The 20,978-nt window shown below is 44.0% G+C and overlaps 1 protein-coding gene across 2 annotated transcripts in view; it reads left to right on the forward strand.

The window, feature by feature from the left end:
- LOC121571628 (unconventional myosin-XVI-like) overlaps positions 1-20,978 on the forward strand; it is a 167,647-nt gene that overhangs the window by 74,292 nt on the left and 72,377 nt on the right. For both annotated transcript variants that reach the window (XM_041883205.2, XM_041883206.2), the window contains exons 13-24: positions 2,411-2,538; positions 4,868-4,973; positions 6,312-6,429; positions 7,545-7,692; positions 9,277-9,397; positions 11,581-11,698; positions 12,855-12,926; positions 13,078-13,219; positions 15,287-15,359; positions 18,187-18,339; positions 18,662-18,862; positions 19,008-19,083. In XM_041883205.2, coding sequence (XP_041739139.1) covers positions 2,411-2,538; positions 4,868-4,973; positions 6,312-6,429; positions 7,545-7,692; positions 9,277-9,397; positions 11,581-11,698; positions 12,855-12,926; positions 13,078-13,219; positions 15,287-15,359; positions 18,187-18,339; positions 18,662-18,862; positions 19,008-19,083 — 1,456 coding nt within the window. The remainder of the gene's footprint in view (positions 1-2,410; positions 2,539-4,867; positions 4,974-6,311; positions 6,430-7,544; positions 7,693-9,276; positions 9,398-11,580; positions 11,699-12,854; positions 12,927-13,077; positions 13,220-15,286; positions 15,360-18,186; positions 18,340-18,661; positions 18,863-19,007; positions 19,084-20,978) is intronic.

The raw sequence follows: 20,978 nt of genomic DNA on the forward strand, positions 1-20,978 counted from the left end.
TTCTCACGACTTGCTAGAGCATTGTAAAATGCCATAGCGCAGTGGTCTGAGCAGCGTGCTTCAGATCCGAGCATCATGAGTTTGTGCCCAGTGCTGGGATTTTTTATTTAAAAAAAAAAGATTGCACCAAGGAAGGCATACTGTATATCGACGTTGGTCTATTTCTAGTGTTTAGGCTGACAGTAACACATACAGTACATTTTCTCTTTATTTTCCTCTAGCTAGGGTGTAGCTTTATGTTTTTTATTTGTATATCCTCTATAATGTATCTTGTCAAAATAACACAGAGAATATGTTAACAGTATGTGGTGTGTGTGTGTGTGTATTGAGTTTCCTGTTGTGTGTATAATTAGTGTATTATGAATGGATGAAATGGGGCTTGATGTGGTCCATTAATAATGCAGTCTTCCTGTCAGTGATACACAGTGGAGGGCTGACTCTGCACTATACACTAGCCAGGCCAGGGAGAGATCCTGTTCAGAAACACACACACACACACACACACACACACACACACTGTATATCTGCTGGGCCGTAGCCTAGACAGGCATTTATGTAATGCATACACATATCTTACTCTATCAGACATGCATTTACATAACGCTGACAGAAACATGTCTCTTTCAGTCAAGTACACATCTAATCCCTCTTAGCTATGTCTGACACAGGTTTAATCTATATTAGGCTATGTTTGCCGTACCTCACATGTGGTGTATTTGCCATACCATGCCTTGTGTGTCTACAATAGCAATGACAGCTGAACAGTCACATTAGTGGGACAAGCTGTGCTCACTGGCTGAAGAAATACAATATGACAAGATGACCATCATCACTCAGCCCACTGCCCTAATGGCAACTGAGAGATTGCCCATGAAACGGGGGTTTAGGAGGTGTGTGTGTGTGTGTGTGTGTGTGTGGAGGGGGTGGGGTACCTCTAGCTTGGTTCGGACAGATGCCAGTTCCATCGCCCCCCATATCTGTACCTAAAATCTGGCAGAATTGAATACACACCCAGGTCTTGCACACACACTCCACCTGAGAGAGTGAAAGAGACATATGTCACAACATGTGTGATCTGCTGCTAACAGGCTGTCACCCTCTGATGTCTGTCTCTCTACCCCCTCCACCAAAAACACCCCCCTTCCTCTCCTCTCCTCCCCTCCAACACCACACATCTGCTGGGTGATGGGGCAGACATTTGGGGTTGGGGACTGCCTGGGGCTTGATTGAGTCTGACTTGAGAAAGGGATCAGAGGCTGGGTTTGGTACTGTGGCAATGGCTGGGAAGGGTAGTGTGGTATTTGAAGCTGGGTTTTGGGGGGGTTGCTGGACTGGGGAACGGGTTTTTAGGGGTAGGGTTTTTGGGGCTGGGATGGTATACGGAGCTTATGGGCATTGAATATAGTGTTTGATGTGTCTCAGGCTTGTACAGGAGTGGAGAGAAGCCACGCTGTAACGGTACATGATTAGTGCCACAGAGACCCTTGAAACATACTACACCAGGTGTGGGGGAGGATTTAATCGCTGTTATGTAAGGCTTCAGGGCAATATGTAGGTGTGTGTGTTCTCTGTATGGCAATCAAGTGGCAGGGTGGCAGATGTGTATATTTTCTGTGTGTATTTTCTATTTTTTTGCCCGTCTGATCTCAGTGAAAGTCAGTCAGTCAGACACAGCCAAGCCCAATGTCAGCATTCAGCTATTAGTCTATTGGATGTTCTGCTAAATCAATGTGTTCAGTCAGTGGTACAGGCCGAGGCATGGCACACAATGTGTACTACTGTTTATATCTGTACAGTGCAGCCTATGAGAATAGATTAGTTTAACACTAGTAGACTAGCAGCATGAAACAGTCTTTGAAACACTGCCTTTTAAAACTCCACCTCAACACACTGAGTCAGACAGTTTCCACTAACCACTAATTGCTCTGTGTGTTTCTGACTGTCTTGGTTTTTACGTGGCCATAGTACAGGACTGGTGAGTGGTAAGCCACACTTTGTCAGAGTGCTGTGTTACACACACACACCAGAGGAGGCTGGTTGGAGGAGCTATAGGAGGACGGGCTCATTGTAATGGCTGAAATGGAATAAATGGAACGTTATCAAACACATCAACTTATGGAAACCACAAACTTGACCAATAATTCAATTCCAGCCATTTCAATGAGCCCGTCCTCCTATAGCTCCCCTCACCAGCCTCCTCTGACACACACACTTGTAAACGTATACCCAAGTTAGATCTGTGTAAGGATGAACCCAAGTGGTGTGCGTGTGGACATGCGTGTGTGTGTTTCAGTGTGTTATGTAACAATGGGCTTTAACTATTCTCTCTAAGTAACTGTTAAGGATTATAACACTCATATTCTCTCTCTATCCCTCTTTCTCTGTCTCTCACGCTCTCTCGCTCTGTCAGGTGAGTCAGTTGTATCTGAGTTCTTCTGGGCGTCTGTGCTCCTCTCTGCCTCCTCACATCTTCTCCTCAGCAGAGAGGGCCTACCACATGATGCTGCAGGAGCGACGCCCGCAATTCTTCATCCTCAGGTACACACAGAAAGAGAAAAAACACACACACATTCAAATGCATGCACAGATGCGCACACACACACACACACACACACACACTCACTAAATACATGCCAATATCGCCTCTGTGAGAAAGCATTAGTATTTAATTCAGATCTGAAACCCTACCTCTTTGAAGAGTATCTTAAATAACTCTCACCCCCCCCCCCCTTTTCCTACTAGCACTGACTTTGCTGATAAATACTTTGTTGAGGGAAAATGTACTTGACATGATTGCAATATGTTTTTGTCTCACCTAGATGAATGCACTAATTGTAAGTCGCTCTGGATAAGAGCATCTGCTAAATGACTCAAATGTAAATGTAGATCATTAACTCAGCATCAGTAAATTATTTAGAGTAGGTGAATGTTGAGGTGAGGACCACTGCCCAGTTTGTCCAAACCCACCCCTGCAGGTCAGTTAAATGCTCCCAGAGAGATTAATGAGCCTTAGTCTCAGCCCAGACCTGTTAAATGATCGCAGAGAGATGAATGGCTCTGGGGGCCTGGCTGGATGGAGGCAGCTTCCTGATTGCAATTAAACCCGTTATGGCTCTCCACCGACGTTCACGCTGAGTCGTAGCAGATCTGGCAGCGAGTTAATGCACTTTGGCCGCTGGCTATTCATCACACACATGCACACACACACACACACACACACCTCATATGCAGTCTTCCATGCTCCACTGGGCTGGAGGCAGTCAAAATGTTAGGTGCCTCAGGGGCAGGGTACCTACACAATCATATACATTCAGTACACATGATCCCTGGAGGCCAGGGTATAGACACATACCCAGAAGCACAAAACGCCCTTCAATTCGAATAAAGCCCTGTAAATGAAAAGAGAGGTAACCTGCTGTGTTCACACTCTTAGCAGGGTCATTAATAGGAGGACAAAATCACATACACACACACACACATACACACAGCGCTGTCATTAGTTGGGGCTTAAATTACCTTCTAAAGCCATCTGCTAAGTGTAACGTAGCTGGTCTCTGCTCTGTGTGTGTGTGTGTGTGTGTGTGTGTGTGTGTGTGTGTGTGTGTGTGTGTGTGTGTGTGTGTGTGTGTGTGTGTGTGTGTGTGTGTGTGTGTGTGTGCTGTGTCTGTGTCTGTGTCTGTGTCTGTGTCTGTGTCTGTGTGTGTGTGTGTGTGTGTGTGTGTGTGTGTGTCCAAGTTGTGCAGTTAGACAGATCTTACAGTATGTCCAACTGTTAGTTTAAGTCCCCCATGGAGCAGAGTAATGTAGTTCGCCACAGTCAACCTTACCGGATTGACGTCAGTGAGATGCCAGTGGGTGGATCTACCTAACCTGAATGACTTCAGTGAGATGCCAGGTGGATGGATCAACCTAACCTGAAAAATCTCAGTGTTCTGCCAGGTGAATGGATCAACCTAACCTGAATGACCTCAGTCAGATGCCAGGTGGATGGATCAACCTAACCTGCATAACCTCAGTGAGATGCCAGGCGAATGGATCAACCTAACCTGAATAATCTCAGTGAGATGCCCAGTGGGTGGATGCTAGATGAGCACCTAGATGAAGAGTACACATGACCATGAGCTCCACTTGCCATCTCCACTAACCCAAAGAAACTTCCACAGGTCTTCACTTTCAGTGTCCTTCACTAGAATAAAGAAAGAAATGGAATAACAAAATGTTTCTAAAAAGTCACAGAGCATTATAGCCATAGGCTAGGTTGATATGATAGTGTCCACTCGATAAACAATACCATTGTAATGGCTAGCTGCAGGATTGTGAACAGAGGAGTGAATGGGATGGGGGGATGTCAGGCGGGTGGGGGAGTGTGACGGAGGTGACAGATAGTATTCTAGGCTACACCCTGATTACTCACGCCACTCAACACACCCATTAATCTGAGACCAGGAACAATATGGACACTCATGGACATACTCAAAGACACATATATTCACACCCTTGCATGGACACACACAGACACAAACAACTGTCATTTTTATTGCTACTTATGTCTAATCACCCTTACTACCTTAACAAGCCTATATCTCTTTCTCTCTCTCTCTCTCTCTCTCTCTCTCTCTCTCTCTCTCTCTCTCTCTCTCTCTCTCTCTCTCTCTCTCTCTCTCTCTCTCTCTCTCTCTCTCTCTCACCCTTACTACCTTAACAAGCCTATCTCTCTTTCTCTCTCTCTCTCTCTCTCTCTCTCTCTCTCTCTCTCTCTCTCTCTCTCTCTCTCTCTCTCTCTCTCTCTCTCTCTCTCTCTCTCTCTCTCTCTCTCTCTCTCTCTCTCTCTCTCTCTCTCTCTCTGTGTTTCTCTCTCTCTGTGCAGTGGGGAGAGTGGTTCTGGGAAGACAGAGGCTTGTAAACACATAGTGAGACACCTGGCAGTGAGGTCCAGCCCCAAAGGCTTCTCTCTTGAGCCCAGGATGAAGCATGTGAGTCTGGGTTACCATTTACATACAGAGCCCCTGACCCTGATTGTCCTAAAAAGATGAATCCACTCTTGGAGGACAATGGAAGTTGAATAGAAAATGACAGACAGACAAGCTCAGTGGGTGTTCAGTCCAGTGTTACAGAGTCCCTGTTGTGTAGTGGTTTGAGATATGGATTCATGGACCAAATGATCTGTGTTAGCGCACTGGTCTTTACATCAAACCCCTAGGTTTTACAGGTTCCTTTATTTCCTTCATAGCCATCGCTAGGTTCTGTATGATGACTCAGGCCCATTGTGTTTGTGATTGGCCCATTTGTCCCTGAGAGAAAGCCATAGCATCTAAATGCTGTCGGTTCTCTTATGACTCCTCTCACCTCGGACGGTGAGACAGTGAGATGTGCTTAGCGATCGTTTCTGGCAGTGGACTCAAAGCATACTGGTGAGACCCATTGAAGGAGAACATAGAGGAGTACAATGGCACACAAAATTACCATAGCAACCATTATATGAAAAGCTGTTATGATTAGGACATTGTGTGAGAATGTTTTATATGCAGTGATCAATTGCAATGATATGGTATTAAACCAGTCTTGTCTGGAAGCAGCGGATTAAAAGAGCCCTTTAGTATGAGCAAGGACTACTGCATTCAACCTTACATCGACATTTTGTCAGAAATCTAATGGTTTTCTTGTTGTCTAGCATGCTAGGGAAGTATTATTACACTGAATGACTGAAGATGAACACTTTCTTGCTATTTTATAGTCCTAGCAGTGCTCCTTATTATAAACCAAACACCTTTTCATTAGACTTACTGTTATGACCTTAACATACATAGCACCATTGTTGAACAGGGAGGAGAGAAAAGCTCTTGCTTGGCTATAGTGGAGCTGTATCTACACAGATGAAGTCATGGGTTGGTGCTAGATAACATATCTGGGTCAACACTTAGAGAGCACAGAGCGACAGATGAGTGTGACAATCAGTCAGTGGGGCTATATTGTCCCATGGTGAAGAGATGTCGAATTGCGACAGTCAGTAATTCACACTCATGCACCTGCTTCAGTAAACTTCAGTGAATCAAATTACCTAGGTATATTAGTTCACATTAACAAATTGTGCATCTATGAACATGCCATCACCAATGCATGTCTTAGCTGTATAAAAATTTATTCTCTAAAAACATAATGAATATGTCCAGCCCAGAAAGTGTCACTTTCTGGGCTGGACATATTCATAATGTTTTTAGAGAATACATTTTTATACAGCTAAGACATGCATGGATGGTTGTATTGTACAGTATATTACACTGTCTCTCTCTATATTATGTGGTGGCTTATAGGTGAACTGTATCCTGGAGGCATTTGGTCATGCCAAGACTCCCATGAATGACAACTCCAGTCGCTTCATCAAACTCCTCAGCTTGCAGTACTGTGACAAGAGAAAGACACTACTCAGAGGTACACACTACTACACCTTTACTCAGGGGGTTGTTCTATAACTAACAAAGGGACTTACTAACTACACCACTCAATGTCTACTCAGATGAATACACCACTACACCCTCATAGCAAAGATTTGTATAACTAAACCAAGATAGACCACAGCCTGTCATTTCCAATGGAAACAAATGAGTCATAGTGGGCAGAACAAGCTAGGAGGCGGGCAGAGCCAAGCACGAGCTTGCGAGATCCTATTGGCCCGTTCTAGCATGTATCTGTATATTTCTGTTAGGGAACGCCTACTCTGTGAAGTGCGCGTGTGCAATAACTCAATTCGCCTTTGCACTCCTTCAAAATAATGTGATTTTTTAAAACTTTGGCAAAGGGTAAAGTCTACAAACCTTAGTTCAATCATAACAGATTCTAGTTTTGGGAACAGAAAACTGTATTGAGATAAAATGTTTCATCGATGAGAAAATGTGCAGAATGTTGGACAAAATACATCTCCTTCTTTCTTCTCCCACTGCCGGCCACTGGGCTTCCTCTCACCTACCATTTTTGATAGTGAGTGGAAACACCAAGCGGATGCTTCACATTTATACATCCAGTGAAATATCTGTCTCATTGTTCTATCTGTGCTCATAGGGTCCATGTACTTGTAGTAATTAAAAGGCATTTTGATGTATGGCCAGCAGGGGGGAGTATAACTCTATGAGTAAACCTGTCAGGCTTCAATGTCTGTCATTCCTACTGAACCACATTGAGACAGATAAATTGATTTACTCATACGTAATGGCAGTGTATGAAATATGAATTTGACTTAAGGACACTCAGGTTTTTTGTTTGATAATTTGGTCTGTGTCCTGTATTTAAGAATCTTGAGAGTACACATTGGTATCTTAATGGATAATTCTGTTAAGATTATCATGTGTGCGTGTAGGTTTATAAGTGTTTTTACAGTAGGTGTGTTCCTGTACTACTGGTTACATATGGTTTAAAGTTTATTGACAGAGCATGTGTTATTATGTGGATTACATGTGTGTGTGTGTGTGTGTGTGTGTGTGTGTGTGTGTGTGTGTGTGTGTGTGTGTGTGTGTGTGTGTGTGTGTGTGTGTGTGTGTGTGTGTGTTTAGCACGGATATACACATACATGTTGGAGAAGTCCCGTGTGGCCTACCTGCCTCGTCAGCAACACAACTTCAACATATTTTACCTGATGGCTGAGGGCCTGTCGCCTGAAGAGAAGAGTGCCCTGTACCTCAACAACGTCCTGTCTCACAGGTCTGTACCTCAACAACGTCCTATCTCACAGGTCTGTGCCTCAACAACGTCCTGTCTCACAGATCTGTACCTCAACAAAGTCCTGTCTCACAGGCCTGTACCTCAACAACGTCCTGTCTCACAGGTCTGTGCCTCAAAAATGTCCTATCTCACAGGTCTGTACCTCAACAACGTCCTATCTCACAGGTCTGTACCTCAACAACGTCCTGTCTCACAGGTCTGTGCCTCAAAAACGTCCTATCTCTGTGGTCCTCAGCTGGTAGAGCACATTTACATTTACATTTTAGTCATTTAGCAGACGCTCTTATCCAGAGCGACTTACAGTTAGTGAATACATATTTTTTTTATACTGGCCCCCCGTGGGAATCGAACCCACAACCCTCGCATTGCAAACACCATGCTCTATCAACTGAGCTACATCCATGCCGGCCATTCCCTCCCCTACCCTGGACGACGCTGGGCCAATTGTGCGCCGCCCATGAGTCTCCCGGTCGCGGCCGGCTGCGACATAGCCTGGATTCGAACCAGGATCTCTAGTGGCACAGTTAGCACTGCGATGCAGTGTCTTAGACCACTGCACCACTCAGGAGTACGGCGCTTGTAACGCTAAGGTAGTGGGTTCGATCCCCGGGACCACCCATACACAAAAAAAATATGTATGCACGCATGACTGTAAGTCACTTTGGATAAAAGCGTCTGCTAAATGGCATATTATTATTATATTATATTATTATATTATAGGTCTGTACCTCAACAACGTCCTATCTCACAGGTCTGTACCTCAACAACATCCTGTCTCACAGGTAATAAGGCCATGCAGATTACAGTAATATAGGAAGATATACACATACACCCCATCCCTTCCTCTTGCTAGCAGGTGACTGAGGGGGGGAAATTCACATATTTCTGCCTCTCACCCAGATTGACCCCATTTCCTTCCCAAAATGTTAAAACATTTTACAAACTCAGCATGAGAGTGAGTGAAAGAGTTACCAAACATGAGTTACCAAACATGTTTGGTAACTCTTTCACTCTCATGCTGAGTTTGTAAAATGTGTGTGTGTGTGTGCGTGTGTGTGTGTGCGCGTGTAATGCGTGACAGTATTCCATGAACCCCCCCTGGAAAGTCTGTCTGATATCCAGTGACCTGGATGGGGGTTTTGGAGCCTGGTAAACACGCTATAGCCTCTGATTCAATGCTGCGAGTGCGTGATCAAAAGCCCTCCGATACTAGCCCATTTGGGGACCCCTTCTCTCTCCCCCCTCCCCACCCTCGCTTTCTCAGCAGGAGATTGCTCTGACTGGTTAAAAACTACTCAGCTTGAGAATACCTGCTCAACCACCATGCTTTAAATGACTTTTTGACATGCTCTAAAAATATGCTTTTTTGTTTCAGGGTACCATATTATGTCTGTAGTCCCTCAGTGATATCTAGTCAGTGCGGTCTGTAGTGTGAACTCTCTCCCTGGTTTCTGTCTGTCTGAGTGTTGTTCCCTGCTGCTCTTCTCTGTAGTGTAGTTGATCATGTCTGTGGTGTATAGTATGATAGCTGTCTCTCACTGGTCTCTGTCTGTGTCTATCTAGGTACCTGAGTGCAGGTGTTCCAGCAGGAGACTCCCCTCCTGTGGCCTCAGCCTCAAATCAGAGTAGAAACTGTCTCATTGCAATCAAACAGGCCCTCAGAGCACTGGGCTTCAACAAACTGGTACGATAACACACTGTGTGTGTGCGTGCGTGAGTCTGCATGTGTTATTTGCCACACATATGGCTGTGTGTATGTCTATGAGTCTATAGGGTCAGTTGGTACCAGAGGTGGTTGGTGGGAGGAGCTACAGGAGGACAAGCTCATTGTAATGGCTGGGATGGAATTAATGGAATGGAGTCAAACATGTAGTTTCTCTATGTTTGATGTGCTTAATACCGTTCCATTTATTCAATTCTAGCCAATAAAATGAGCCAGTCCTCCTATAGCTCCTCCCACCAGCCTCCACTGGTGGGTACACATACTGTAGCTTGTGAGCAGGGTTGGACATTAAGAATGTCTATTTCTCCAGCCATGTTGGCTGGTGGTCACACAGTGCATTTGGGAACAGTAAAAAAAAAAAATCAAAAGCCCACATGTTTAAATTGGTCGAATTGACAAGAAAGGCTACTAAAGTGTGACGTTGTCCTAGATTTTATTTGCCAGTTACATCAGTTTGTTCACACGCTAGGTTGTTTTTCAATGTTAGTTTGAGTTTTTCACACACTAGGTTGTTTTTCAATGTTAGTTTGAGTTTGCTGCAACTGTCTGCTGCTAGGAAGACATAGCAAAGCAAGTACCCAAGTTACCACGGTAACGGCCCGTCCCTTAAAAGGGCAGCTGAAAATGTTTCTCACACATAATGATTGTGCTTGATTGAGCATGGATCACTCCCAAAAACTTTTATTCATGAACATTGTTTTCCTAGATTTATCTGTGTGCTTCTACAGTACCTTTCTACTTAGGAGCACATCATGAACTCCTTGTAAAAAATGTCAGCATAGGGCCCTGAACTCTAATAATAAATAAGCCGTATCACTCAGCATTTTGTGGCAGGGCAGGCACTTTGTTGATTCTTGATGTTCAGTTGTAGAACAGTTTATATGTTTGTAACATAAATTGGTTAAAATATGCAGATCATAAATATGAAATGAAATGAAGCAATATACCACATTACTTCTTAATAGTAATACTTTTCTTGTTTTTGAAACATTACAAAGCATGCTCATCTGTTTTTTTGTTGTTGTAATTTTGATGTAATTACGGTGAAAACAATATTTTGATGGGTAAAAAATGTAATCTACCTGCCAAGGTGGCTGATTGACCAAAAAGTTAATTTCCCACCCTGCTTGTGAGCATGCTTGCATGTGATGGTCATGTGGGGTTCTGCATGTTAGTATACTAGCTATACGTACAGACTGTACTGTACTGTACCTTGTCTGGTGTGTGTGTACAGAATGAGTGTTCTCAGCACATTATCACAGTCTATGTATAGGCTGCAGTCAGCATCTGTCAGCACTGAGTGACCACCAAGTCAGCTTTTAATCCCTCCCACAGCCAGCAGCCGATACTGTAGGAGGGAGGAGGGGAGGGGGTGATGGGGGCAAGAGTACTTCCTGAGAGAGAGACTACCCATCGGTGCCTCCCTAAGCTCTCATTGGGGATGACTCATGAAGAACCTCAATCGCTCCTTTCTCTCCCACTCTCTTTCTTCTCCTCTGCTACTGCAGTGTCAGACAGAGACTAATAACACTGTTTATCTCACTGAAACAGCTCCTATAACACACACACACACACACTGTCCAGTAGGGTTGAAGGGTCTGGGTTGGGTAATGGGGGATACCATTAATCGTCCTCTACTCAAGGACAGAGACAGAGAGAGAGAGTGAGAGAGAGAGAAAGAGAGAGAGAGAGAGAGAGAGAGAGAGAGAGAGAGAGAGAGAGTGAGAGAGAGAGACAGAGAGAGAGAGAGAGAGAGAGAGGTGGGGGGAAGGGTATAGAGGGATCAGAGGGAGGAGGGATAAAGAGGGGAAAGGAGAGGTTAGATAAGGAGATCGGAGAGAGAGGAGAGGTTTAGGGATAAGGGGGAGAGGGATTCAGGGGTTTGGAGAATATATGTTCGCTCAAAAGATGGGAGTTGACTCTTTGGGAGGAGACTAGGGGGTGGGGGTTTACAGTATATGTATGATTTCACAACTTCATGAATAAAAACAATAACACCTCTCTCGCTCTCCTTCTCTCTTCCCCTCCTCCCTCCACACCGCCGCATCTCTCTCTCTCTCTCTCTCTCTCTCTCTCTCTCTCTCTCTCTCTCTCTCTCTCTCTCTCTCTCTCTCTCTCTCTCTCTCTCTCTCTCTCTCCATCAGGAGGTGGACAGTGTGTTTATGCTGCTGTCAGTGGTGCTGCAAGTTGGGGACCTGAGCTTCATATCACTGACAGATGCTGAGACCGCCTACCCCTCCAATCTGCAGCTGCTGGAGCGAGGTCAGCATCACCCCCGTCACGTGACCTGGGCCAACACTATGCACTGACACCAGGCTGACAGCAGAGGGAGAGGGGAGGGGAGGAGGGGGGTGGGGGGGGAGCGCTACGCAGTAGTAATTGTGTCACTATCCATCTTCTTGTTTACATCAGCTTTGCTGCAGTCTCCTCCTTGCACTCTCCTCCCCTCCCTGTTCTCTCGCTCTCCTCCCACTCTCTCTCTCTTTCTCTCTCTCTCACACACATACACACACAGACTCTCTCCCATTCTGTTATATATTTGCTGTTGGTGTTTCAGCCAGTCTGCTATAGTCACCTGTTTGGTGAGCGAGTCCTGTTCCCTCTCATGCTGTTACCATTGTGAGAAGAGGACCCATTACCCATTTACATTACATTTACATTTACGTCATTACATTACACAACAGAACTACACACATGTGTTACCCTGACCTCACAGAGAGGGTAGACAAATGATGTCATCCCCCACACCAAAACAGGGCCCTCTCAAGGAGACGTGAGGTCATTGGGATTCTGAGTTCCTGTCACCCTGTTTTTGTGCTCGTTCATATGCCCTGAGTCCAGGGATGACTAAGCGCTGCCAGCATATAAGTGGTGATGAGTTTTAGCGGAGATTGACTCGTCATGTCAGCTCAGTGATATCAGAATTAATCATGTAGGCTGGATCGAGAAGTGTTGCTTTGTTCAAAACAACTGGGAACTGGGAACTCTGAAATCTCCGACTTCCGACTTCAGTGTGTTCGAGTTGTCTGGGAACTCAGAAAAAAATGAGCTCCGACTGGGAAAAATAGTTTTGAACGGTCATTGAACTTGGAATTCCAAGTCGGAAACTCGGGCATCACGCTAGAGCTCCGACTTCCCGACCTGAAATCACTGACGTCATGATTTGACCTAGTTTTTTTTCAGAGTTCTCAGTTGTCTTGAAAGCACCATCAGAACTAGTCAGAGTGTGACACGTCATATTTTAAACTGTTTTTGTCTCTCTGTGAGTGACTGAAGGTTAGGCTTGAACTGAGTATGACCTTTTCACCCCCTCCCTATCTCTGTTTTCTGTTCTTTTATCACTTTACTTATTCACGTTCTCTTTTCTCTCTCTCTCTCTTACTATTTTTTCTATTTTTCCCCCTTTCTGTCTCTCCAGTGTCTGGAATGCTACAGGTGTGTTCTGATGACCTGAGTTCTGCCCTCACCTCTGATGTGCAGTACTTCAAAGGTAATCACTCACCCTCTGTCCTCATCATTTCCCCAAACATTGACTTACTTCACAATACCCCAAACATACCTCCCATCTGTAGGATTTCTATGGTAACAGTTTGGATGTCAGGCCCAGGTCACCATGGTGTCTACCCTCTTGTTTCCTTCAGGTGATGTCATCACACGGCGCCACACGGTGGAGATGTCACAGCACTTCAGAGACCAGCTGGCTAAGGCCCTGTACGGACGCCTCTTCAGCTACCTGGTCAACAACAGCAACTACTACCTACAGGGACAGGACGACAGCACGGGGTAGGGCTACGTGTGTGTGTGTGCGTGTGTGCGTGCGTCTGTCTGCATGTGTATCACAGATATGTAAATGTTTCATTGTAAACACTACAAGGAATTTATTGACAGCCAGCACAGATACCCATTAAAACCCCTCTGTCATATGTCCATCATCACAGACTCAACAACAGCACATACAAGCCCGTCAGAAAGACAACACTGATACTATCACTCATAACATATTGTTTACACTGGAGAGTTGGAATAGTTTACATTTTATGTACTAAAACACGCAGAGTTGACTTGGAGGCCACACACACGCACGTACACACAGACACACACACACACACACACATACACACAGCATTGAGGTGGAGGCCAGTGGATCCTTGGTCTTGGTGTGTTGATGTTTTTCAGCCTCATCGTCATGTCAGATAAGCACTATTATCTTCTGGAATGTGTTATTGCATTGACAATCTCTCTCTCTCTCACTCACTCACTCATTCACTCACTCACTCACTCACTCACTCACTCACTCACTCACTCACTCACTCACACACACAAACACATCAACCAAAATATGAAATAATTAAAATATATACAGTGCATTCGGAAAGTATTCAGACCCCTTGAGTTTTTCCACATTTTGTTATGTTACAGCCTTATTCTAAAATGAATCAATAAAAAAATATATCCTCCTCAATCTACACACAATACACCATAATGACAAAGAGAAAACGTTTTCTTTAAATATATATTAGCTCCGAGACAGGATTGTGTCGAGGCACAGATCTGGAGAACGGTACCAAAACATTTCTGCAGCATTGAAGGTCCCCAAGAACACAGTGGCCTCCATCATTCTTAAATGGAAGAAATTTGGAACCACCAAGACTCTTTCTAGAGATGGGAGCCTGGCCAAACTGAGCAATCGGGGGTAGAAGGGCCTTGGCCAGGGAGGTGACCAAGAACCCGATGACAGAACTCCAGAGTTCCTCTGTGGAGATGGGAGAACCTTCCAGAAGGACAACCATCTCTGCAGCACTCCACCAATCAGGCCTTTATGGTAGAGTGGCCAGACGGAAACCACTCCTCAGTAAAAGGCACATGACAGCCCACTTGGAGTTTGCTAAAAGACACCTAAAGAACTCTCATCTGGTCTGATGAAACCAAGATTGAACTCTTTGGCCTGAATGCCAAGCGTCACGTCTGGAGGAAACCTGGCACCATCCCTATGGTGAAGCATGGTGGTGGCATCATCATTCTGTGGGGATGTTTTTTAGCGGCAGGGACTGGGAGACTAGTCAGGATCGAGGGAAAGATGAACGGCGCAAAGTACAGAGAGATCCTTGATGAAAACCTGCTCCAGAGCGCTCAGGACCTCAGACTGGGGCGAAGGTTCACCTTCCAACAGGACAATGACCCTAAGCACACAGCCAAGACAACGCAGGAGTGGCTTCGGGACAAGTCTCTGAATGTCCTTGAGTGGCCCAGCCAGAGCCCGGACTTGAACCCGATCGAACATCTCTGGAGAGACCTGAAAATAGCTGTGCAGCGACGCTCCCCATCCAACCTGACAGAGCTTGAGAGGATCTGCAGAGAAGAATGAACGAAAATCCCCAAATACAGGTGTGCCAAGCTTTTAGCGTCATACCCAAGAAGATTCAGGCTGTAATCGCTGCCAAAGGTCCTTCAACAAAGTACTGAGTAAAAGGTCTGAATACTTATGTAAATTTGATATTTCTGGTTTTTATGTTGAATACATTTACAAAAAAATCTAAAAACCTGTTTTTGCTTTGTCATTATGGGATATTGTGTGTAGATTGATGAGGGGAAAAAAAAGCAATTTAATCAATTTTAGAATAAGGCTGTAATGTATCAAAATGTGGAAAAAGTCACGGGGTCTGAATACTTTCCGAATGCACTGTATATACTTGAGCGAACACACACCCTTTTCCATTCATACTAGCCACACCACTCCAAATCAAACATTCATACAAACAGAGACATACACCAACCTGGCCTCTGAGGATGTGTCACACTGTGTATGAATTCCTTCTCTGATCTTTCCCCTCCTCCATACCTCTCCCACAGAGATCCTGCCCTTGAGATTGGAATCCTGGACATCTTTGGATTTGAGGAATTCCAGAGGAATGGATTTGAGCAGGTACTTTAATTTCACAACACACACATTATTTCACAACACACACATCCCCCCACACCTCCTATTATATGTGTGTTTCCACTCCTTCCAATCTTGTTGAGTCTTATTCTATGGCTCTAGTATGCCTGATGTGTTCTCAAGTCAAAGACATAGAGCGAACGTCAAGGCCAGACTGAGCTACTGTCATCTTTTCTTGCTGTGGAGAAGGTTTTAGAGGTATCAACCAGCTAACTGTATACCAGGTCTAGGTTAACCCTTTCAGACCAGAACAACAGGGCAGTGTTTATTTTATGGTCCTCTGTAGCTCAGTTAGTAGAGCATGGTGCTTGCAAAAGCCAGAATAGTGGGTTTGATTCCCAGGAACACCAGTATGCATGACTAAAAGTTGCTTTGGATAAAAAATAGTCTGCAAAATGTAATATATATTAACATATAATATGATTGCATTGCTGATTCAGTTGTATAGTGATTATGTGTGAGCTGTAGTGTTTCTTATAGTAAATTAATGAGATGAGGTATGTTATTATTCAGTGCTCTGATGTCGTCCTGTCCTCAGCTGAACTGTGGGCCTAATCCCCTGGATTACGGCCACAACAAATAGCCTGTGTGTGTTAATGATTCACAACAGCATTTTATTGTCACTGCCCATGTCTTTCTTTCAGCCATCTCTCGCTCCCTCTGTTCTCTCGTTCATAAATCTTGTGTGTAAAGCCTTGGTCTCTAGGTCTTATGGACTTCTCCTCTGTATGAACAAGGATCAGAGAGTTTAGCTGGCAGTCTCAATATCACTGTGTGTGTGTGTTGGAAGTGGTAAGATGTCAATTGCTTTTCTCTCAGAATGTTCTTTAATCCGAGCGGAACATTGGAGGTGTTCAAGCAAATAAGTGATTACCCATGCTGCCCTGGGCCACACTCCCCTTGGGACCACCCCTGATCAAACCGTGTGTTTGTGTGTGTTTGTGTTGGAAGTGGTAAGGTGTCAATTGCTTTCCTCTCAGGATGTTCTTTAATCCGAGCAGAAGAGGGGGATTCACTGATCTAACCAGAGCGAGAGAGCGAGAGAGCGAGAGAGCGAGAGAAAGAGAGAGAGAGAATGAAAAGATAGAGACGGGTAGACATTTATTGGGGATTAAACATCCCTCTTCCCCCATTCGGCCACTTCACCCCCATTCCTCCCTCATCCCTCCTTCCCCCAGTGTGTTCCAGTGTTCAGGTCCATGTTTGAGGAGACCCTGTCTGTTATTGAAGACAGCTAATCACTAGATTACACATTACACTCTGGAGAGATAGGGGAGGGGCAGGTGCCAACTAAACAAGCAGGATAATTTACAGTGTGCATGGCACACACACACACACGATGCACACACACACCGATCAGGGTCATTAATGTGGCCTGGGCTTGTTAATTAGAGTTTGTTCATCAGAGCTGTATTGTACCTGCTAAGCATTTCCTTAATGAGCTCATGCTTTACAGACATCAACATCTGCTGGGACTGACTGACTGACTGACGCTGTCATATACGGCACTTAAGGACAAGAGAGTAGAATTTGTCTAAAATGCAATTAAAGTACAAAGACTAAATCAAATGTAAATTGTAAATTAAATATCCCACAACTGAATTATTTCTGTTGATTCTCACATATCATTGTGATATCCAATACATCTTAAACGGGAATGAAACCATTTTACAAGCTAGGTCTTATAAAACAATCTAAACAAACCCTAAATACATGTTTTGGGTGTTTGTCATACAGAAATTGCTACTTTGCATAACTTTGAATATTTTGATTTCAGAGCCAATGTTTATTTGGGACTGGGCGCCACCATTAAAATTGGCATGGTAACGACACGAGCTGCAACGTCATTGACTGGACAGAAATATTTGGCAGGTTGATTTATGATTGCGTACAGTAACGGGAGTGACAGCTCTCCTGTCCCAGTATTAAGCAAATTGACTATGAAATGCAAGAGTATTTGCATTGAATGCTTAATGCCCATTGTGCAATATACAAGTAACTGCCAAAATAATGGAAACACTTGAGTAAATGAGGGATACAAAGTATATTGAAAGCAGGTGCTTCCACACAGGTGTGGATCCTGAGTTAATTCAGCAATGAACATGCCATCATGCTTAGGGTCATGTATAAAAATTCTGGGCAGGCCATTATTTTGCTACCATGGCTATGTCCCCATAGGATGACTATGCCCCCATCCACAGGGCACAAGTGGTCACTGAATGGTTTGATGAGCATGAAAACGATGTAAACCATATGCCATGGCCATCTCAGCCACCAGATCTCAACTCAATTGAACACTTGTGGGAGATTCTGGAGTGGCGCCTGAGACTGTGTTTTCCATCAACAAAACACGAAATGATGGAATTTATAAGTTATATTCTTTAAGAATCAATGGGTACATATAAATTATTTCTAAGTTGAAAAATTGATGTAGCAACTGCTGATTGCTCCTTTAATATTATTATTATTATTATTTCTCAACTCTCAATATTCACTGTTTTAGCACTTTTTTAACCACAATATTCGTATGGATTTGAGATAGGCATGTGAGCAGCACGGGAAGTGCTCGTCAGCCATTTGCGGTGATTGCATAGGCCTATACATCTATGGGTAGTAGCCTAGGCCTATGCTGAAACCCTTTTTTAGGATATTATGCCTACATGTTACTGTAGCCCTTTTCAGACGGCATTGGTTTTACTGGGGGTCGGGTAATGTAATTACGTGCACAAGCACAAAACACCACATCCGTAATGTTAATGTGAATCTGCCACACACCATTTACTTGCATGTTAACTTGTGTGTGTCTTCCCAGCTGTGTGTGAACATGACCAACGAGCGTGTGAGGCAGTATGTCTCCGAGGTTCTGTTCCAGCAGGAGCAGGCCGAGTGTCTACAGGAGGCCGTCGCCATGGAGACACTCCGGTCGCCTGGCAACCAGCCCGCCATTATAGACTTCTTCTTCCAGGTAATGTTTTGGTGTCTGTGGTCCCCACCGCACCACTGCCCCTTTAAGAACTGTGATAACCACTTGAAAAACAACACATATCTCATTCTAAAAAAGGCTTTGGTTTTGGGTGTGGTTAAATAGATTTTGAGGTACAAAGGTGCCCTCAATCACACATCTAGGATCAGATTACACTACCTCCGATCTTAACCTGAAACATTAGGGAGCAGAAAAATATCTGACCCTGCATCATTGCACTCCATGAAATATAGAGGTTCATGTGTACCGTGGTTCTATGCATTCTATATCTATGTCTGTGACCCCTGTCCTCCATCTTCCCTAGAAGCCTCAAGGTCTGCTGTCTGTGATGGATGAGGAGAGTCAGTCGCTGAGGCCTACAGAACAGACCCTCTATAAGAGACTACAGACACACCTCGACAACTCACCCACTCACGGCATCTCCCTGACAACCAAGGACGGCAATGGAAACCCCCCACCCATAGACCAGGGTCCTGCCTTCACTGTGAAACACTACACAGGCCAAGTGAGTATGTGTTCACTCACTCACACACACACACAAAGACACACACAGCAACATACTCACACACAACGTAGACCAGGTGAGTGTATCTGGCATTTTAAAGGTGGACCTTTAACATGTTGTTGTATATCTGTTTTCTGATTGGTAGATGGCCTATGACCTCACAGGATCCCTGGTGAAAAACAAGGACTCCCTCCCCCAAAACCTGCTAATGGTTCTGAAGTGTGAGTATCACTCAATACACACACACAAGGGTCGTTCCATTTAATTTCAATCAATTTCTGACTGTACCCCTTTTGATTTGAATGAAACCTTGACCATTTTGCATACCCCACCCTACCATGAGACATTCATGTCTTCATCTCTGAAAAAGATAAATAGTTGAGTTTGATATCATTTGCAAGCTTACAAACAGGGTTGTCAAACTATTTGGTTATTTATTGAAAAAAAAACCATTTTAAATAAAATTGTATTTTTTTTTACCTTTAACATATGTGATCTAAACACGCATAAACTCCAGTTTTGTTCATGTTCATATACACTACCGGTCAAAAGTTTTAGAACACCAACTCATTCAAGGTTTTTTCTTTATTTTTACTATTTTCTATATTGTAGAATAATAGTGAAGACATCAAAACATATGGAATCATGTAGTAAACAAAAAAGTGTTAAAGAAATCAAAATATATTTTATATTTGAGATTCTTCAAATAGCCACCCTTTGCCTTGATGATTCTCTCAACCTGCTTCATGAGGTAGTCACCTGGAATGCATTTCAATTAACAGGTGTGCCTTCTTAAAAGTTTATTTGTGTAATTTCTTTCCTTCTTAATGCGTTTAAGCCTATCAGTTGTGTTGTGACAAGGTAGGGGGTATACAGAAGATAGCCCTATTGTGTAAAAGACCAAGTCCATATTATGGCAAGAACAGCTCAAATAAGAAAAGAGAAAGGACAGTCTATCATTACTTTAAGACATGAAGGTCAGTCAATACGGAACATTTCAAGAACTTTGAAAGTTTCTTCAAGTGCAGTTGCAAAAACCATCATGCGCTATGATGAAACTTGCTCTCATGAGGACCGCCACAGGAATGGAAGACCCAGAGTTACCTCTGCTGCAGAGGATAAGTTCATTAGAGTTACCAGCCTCAGATATTGCAGCTCAAATAAATACTTCACAAAGTTCAAGTAACAGAAACATCTCTACATCAACTGTTCAGAGGAGACAGTGTGATTCAGGCCTTCATGGTCGAATTGCTGCAAAGAAACCACTACTAAAAGACACCAATAAGAAGAAGAGACTTGCTTGGGCCAAAAACACGAGCAATGGACATTAGACCAGTGGAAATGTTTGGTTCCAACCGCCGTGTCTTTGTGAGGGTGAACGGATGATCTCTGCATGTGTATTTCCCACCGTAAAGCATGGAGGAGGAGGTGTGATGGTGTGGGGGTGCTTTGCTGGTGACACTGTCTGTGATTTATTTAGAATTCAAGGCACACTTAACCAGCATTGCTACCACAGCATTCTGCAGCTATACACCATCCCATCTGGTTTGGGCTTAGTGGGACTATCATTTGTTTTTCAACATTACAATGACATTACAATGACCCAACACATCTACTGGCTCTGTAAGGGCTATTTTACCAAGAAGGAGAGTGATGGAGTGCTGCATCAGATGACCTGGCCTCCACAATCCCCCGACCTCAACCAAATTGAGATGGTTTGGGATGAGTCGGACCGCAGAGTGAAGGAAAAGCAGCCAACAAGTGCTCAGCATATGTGGGAACTCCTTCAAGACTGTTGGAAAAGCATTACAGGTGAAGCTGGTTGAGAGAATCCCAAGAGTGTGCAAAGCTGTCATCAAGGCGAAGGGTGGCTATTTGAACTATCTGAAATATAAAACATATTTTGATTTGTTTAAAAAAATGTTGGTTACTACATGACTCCATGTGTGTTATTTCATAGTTTTGATGTCTTCACTATTATTCTACAAATAGTAAAAAATTAAGAAAAACACTTGAATGAGTAGGTGTTCTAAAACTTTTGACCGGTAGTGTATGTTGTAGCTTACACCCTATTTCAAATCATCTGAGGTGTTTGTGTTGTGACGGCCATCGGTTG

This window comes from Coregonus clupeaformis, chromosome 40 (assembly GCF_020615455.1).
Source record: "Coregonus clupeaformis isolate EN_2021a chromosome 40, ASM2061545v1, whole genome shotgun sequence".
Classification (NCBI taxonomy): Eukaryota; Metazoa; Chordata; class Actinopteri; order Salmoniformes; family Salmonidae; genus Coregonus; species Coregonus clupeaformis.